Genomic DNA, 4855 nt, shown 5'->3' with positions numbered 1-4855 from the left:
AGTTTTAACATTTGAATTAGGAAGAAGATCCGGAATGGATGCGTGGATCCAGAATCCAGATTCAGATCTTCAAATCGTAAAAAGACGAACAGGAAGTTGATATATTTATTTAACGGAAAGAAATTGATTAAATCAAAAGAGAGCCATGTTTTGAAATGGGCAAAATGTGCTTTGTATGCGTTCAATGCTGTACCATAAAAGGTTGACTTGGAGACTCTTGTTTCATTGTGCACGTCTAAAGTCAATGAGAATATTTGAATGATCGACTCCTGATCAAAGGAGCAACTGTTGAAGATATCTCACCGATATTGGTTCATGGCAACCAACACCTCCAACCCACACCTCTACCAAAGTATCATTGTGATAATACACTGTCGCTGTCGGGCAGAAACCTCTAATCTCCATATTCAAACTTCTTTCTTGTAAATGAATGCCCTATACGTCAGGGGTCTTCAACGTTTTCAGGCCAAGGACCCCTTAGTTGAGGGAGAGATGAAGCAGGGACCCCCACAACCTTTTCATAGATTCCAGATAGTTTAATCGTTTGACAGGGCAATCATCAGTGTATTTTGGATTCGTGTCAATATGTGTTTTCAGATATTTAACCACTTGAACCGTCAATACTTAATAAACATGACCTTTCACTCTGTACTTAGTCTGCTCTTGTTCCCCTCTACGCCAAAACTCTTTGCCGAAAATAGCCGATCTACAAGCTCACAACGCCTCGCAACGCGAGGTGTTGTGAGCTTGTAGATCTGCTATCTTTGGCTAAAGTTCTCAGAATATGGACAAAAAGGTTTCTATCACACAAAGATTTGGAGGCCCCCCCTGTAGTAACTCTTGAGGACCCCTAGGGGTCCCGGACCCCCTGTTGAAGACCCTTGCCCTAAATGAAAGCATCAGCAGATCCACACGCTTGAAACTTTGCCACGCGTGTCAAGCTTGTCAATCTGCTACTCTTGATGCGTGTGAATTTGAATCCTGAAAAGGTACAGTCTTGGACATAATGGTATCCACCCGACAGAGACGGAAAACGAGTGCAGCGGAGCCCTTTAACTCTCTCTCGTATGTGTTTCACTGTGCTTCTGTACTTTGCAGACAAACCAAACGCCCCTATAGAGCATCGCAGTGGGTGTGGTGTACTGGTCCCACTAAATAATATCCCGTTCATTCTCCTCAAAGACTTTCACGAAAATATTTATAACAATTATGTTAAGCCTAGAACCAAGCCATCCAGGATGGCAGTGAATGAATCATGACCATGAAACCTTTGTTTCTATGAAAAGAACATTTTGAAAATTGCTAAACAAAGGGTATTTATTATATCAAATACTTTAATATTAAAATATGTTTTCACATAGGATCAAAGGTTTTATGGTCATGATTCACTGCAATCCTGGATGGCTTGGTTCTAGGCTTAACATAACTGTTATAAATATTTTTGTAAAAGTCTATGGGTAAAATGAATGGGAGATTTTTTTAGTGGAACCAGTAAACCACTTCCGCTGCGATGCTCTAATAGTACGACATCACAGCAGCCAAAGCCGTGTTCGTTTCGAGCAGAATCCTCTTCCATCTCCACAGCGGGTGTTGGGGAACATGCGGTTAAAAGGGCCGTGCGCTGAACCCCATATACCACAGGGGGCGCTGGGGTTCAGCCACAGAATGTGGGATGAAAGCTGGGACATAAGACTCCCGGTGTGCCTTGTCGTCGGGGGACCCGCTCCACCCGGGTTAGAGAATCCACCCCACGTATTGTGACTGTGAAATACTTCTGGTGTGCTTGTGTTTTGTGTTTTTTTTTTTTTTTTTTTTTTTTTTGCGTGGGCTCGGGTTAAGAGTTTCCACATATCAGAATTATACCCCGCGGTTGCTTGACATCGTGAAAATCAAGCTTTTCGCACAGTATACATGTTTGTTTATACTGGGATACATGCGTCCCAGGTCAGCAGGAAAGCGACATCTGTTCTGTTTCTCCTGTGATCCGACGTCACGTTGACATCCAGGCATTTTTTTCCCACAGCTTTCTTTCCCTGTTTTGCCTTTCAAATTGTTATGGAGATTGGAGATGATTTTGTAGACATCAAAGGGGGCTTGAGCCCCTGCGCTTTTATCCGTCTGTAAAAAGTTCCTTCTCCAGACCATAAATGCAGTTTTTACTGTGGTAAAAGGAATGCAAATGCCCCTCTTTCCATGCCATACCTGAAGGCAGCGTTCAAGAGGACTGTCTTGTCCAAACTCTCCTGAACTTGAATGCAGCGTCTTATGTTGAAAGAATCGCCCTCTCTGTTGTAGAAATCCATGCCGTACTCCAGTATCTCCAGTATTCACAAAATGATGCTTAGTTCAGTGTGGTATCAAGCACGGAAAATAGCATACCTCCAAGCGTTGTGTACTTAGAGGTCTGCTATTTTCGATATTTCCACCAAAAGGCCCTTTTAGAAATGTCAGCCCCTGCCTCTCTAACATTCTCTGCACGTTCCTGATGACATCCTTTGTGCATTTAGGCCTAGAATTATTGAATGCTTTAACCAGTGAAAAATAGCAGATATACAAGCTCACAGCGCGGCACAGAGTGACATGCTGCGAGCTTGTAGATCTCCTATTTTTTTTAAAGTCGTGAAAATGTGTGCAAATCTTTGAATATACCGGTATGTATTTCAAAGCGAAAGTTTGTAACTCAAATTTTGCTTCTGGGTGGTCCCTGGAACTAAATATTTTGAGATGCAGGTCCGTGGCCAAAATAAATATCAGTTTGGGGGTCCTTCACATGAAAAGGTTTGAGAACCACTGACATAGCAGTCTCTCAAGAACAGACCAACTGAGCTGAAAAGGACCTTTTCTTTGACGATGGCTGGCCAGATTGCTGACATAGAAACATATAGGTTTTTCAAAAAACCTTAGAAGGATTCAAAAGACACTTATAGAATCGGGTCAAAATTCTAATTTTCACGATTTAAAAAAATAGCAGATATACAAGCTCACAGCGCGGCACTTGCTATTTTTCAATAGTTAAAGCATAAAATAATGATACACAATAATGTGTACCCGTTCTGAATGGGTTAAAGAGAGGCGTTTTCCCTGCGGTCCGGAGACACGACGTGCTCTGGGCTCACAGAGACGTCTCGCGGGAGAAGCTGAAGGAATGTTGGAGCTTGACTCCGTTGGTTTCCTTCTCCATGGGAGACTCCACAGGACAGTCAGTGGGGAGCTAGGGCAGTCAGAGAGAGAGAGAGAGAAGGTTGATTACTATAGGCCAGGGGTCTTCAATGTTTTCAGGCCAGGGACCCCCAAACTGGTTCCCCAATAGGCGGCCCGCGCACCAACCCCAGTAATAATGGTGGTATAAGAGCAGCAACAACACTAGTATATCGTCGTTGTCGGCTGGAAATCTTGTATCTCCAAATTTGTACGTTCTTTCGCAAATCATACAAGGCCGTCGCACAAAAGTAGTGAAAACAGCAGATCTACAAGCACACAACGCCTCGCACCGCGAGGCTTGTAGATCGGCTGTTTTCAAGAGTTTAAATTATTTTAAAAATTATAAATTCAAAACGAACGGTTTTGGACATACAAGATTTTCACCCGACAACGACGATATCTGAACTGTCGCTGGAGTAGCAGGAACGCCGCCGTCGCCCCCTGCAATGTTGTGGCCCTTGGCTTGGTACCCTAGATATAATTCGGCCCTTGGGGAAAACTAATTGGGAAACCCTGCCCTACCTTGTAGGGTGGGGCTGGGGCTACAACATATATTGTATATTAATGTATACAATTGTGTTTAATGTGTATACATATTACGTGATACCATGTTATTGTGCTTTCAATACTATGCTATTAAAATAATATAGTCATGCTTTAATTTTAAACGTGCATGTACAAGTAGCCATACTGTACACTGCCATTTATAAATACTATCAATCTATCACTAACAATCTGTCAATTGCACAATAATCCTGTACAGTATTCAAAAGAGACAGAATCATGTTTTTTTTAAAGACACATTACATTTGTTTTTTCTTTTTTTAAATAAAAAAAATATGTATATTTAAACTTTTTTTTTTCTCCAATGTTTTTTTTTCCCAACAATTTCGGGGACGCCCTGTAGTATCCCCGCGGACCCCCTAGGGGTCGCGGACCCCCTGTTGAAGACCCCTGCTTTGGGCCAAAATTATAACTTTCTTTCCAAACAAATTGAATGGGACCTAAGTAAGTAAGTAAGTAAGTAAGTAAGTATGTAAGTAAGTAAGTAAGTAAGTAGCTCGGAGGAGGCTTGTTGTCGGTATCAGCCGATAACGCAGGAGTCTTTCCCCGTTAAGAGTTCTCAAATTCTGCCCGAACCCGAACCTGGCCGACCCGTTGTTAAAGAAAAACAATGTCCGTTTTCAAGATGTCTTGGCTTAAGGACACTTCGCGGGGCACTTGGCAGTCCTTACGGACACTCAGTTGACAGAGGGATGACATGAGATTGAATAGGCTGGCATTCTTGAAGGGCACCTTGTCTGAGGGACCACCTCTTTCAGCCACTTGGCACTCCCAAAGCAGAGAGAGGCTAGGATATACGGGACAAGAGATTAAACTATTTAGGCCTAGAATTATTGAATGCTTTAACCATTGAAAAATAGCAGATATACAAGCTCCATCTAGATCTGCTATTTTTGAAAAATCATGAAGATTTGTAACTCAAATATTTGCTTCTGGGGGGTCCCTGATACAATATTTTGAGATGGGGGTCCAGGACCAAATACATATCATTTTGGGGGTCCTTCACATGAAAAAGTTTGAGCACCACCGACATAGAAACATAACCATTTCAAAAAACCTTAGAAGGATTCAGAAGACACTTATAGAATCG

General features: G+C 42.3%; 1 protein-coding gene across 1 annotated transcript in view; it reads right to left on the bottom strand.

The window, feature by feature from the left end:
* Positions 1-3112: 3112 nt before the first annotated feature.
* Positions 3113-4855, bottom strand: part of flvcr1 (FLVCR choline and heme transporter 1) — a gene marked incomplete at both ends in the record, with an annotated part of 35181 nt that continues 33438 nt past the window's right edge. The window contains one exon of the mRNA XM_080744176.1: positions 3113-3211. Within this exon, the coding sequence (XP_080600302.1) occupies positions 3113-3211 (99 nt within the window). The remainder of the gene's footprint in view (positions 3212-4855) is intronic.

This window comes from Nannobrachium achirus, assembly GCF_963921795.1.
Source record: "Nannobrachium achirus genome assembly, chromosome: 16".
NCBI lineage: Eukaryota > Metazoa > Chordata > Actinopteri > Myctophiformes > Myctophidae > Nannobrachium > Nannobrachium achirus.
This window is presented reverse-complemented; position numbering and strand designations above follow the sequence as displayed.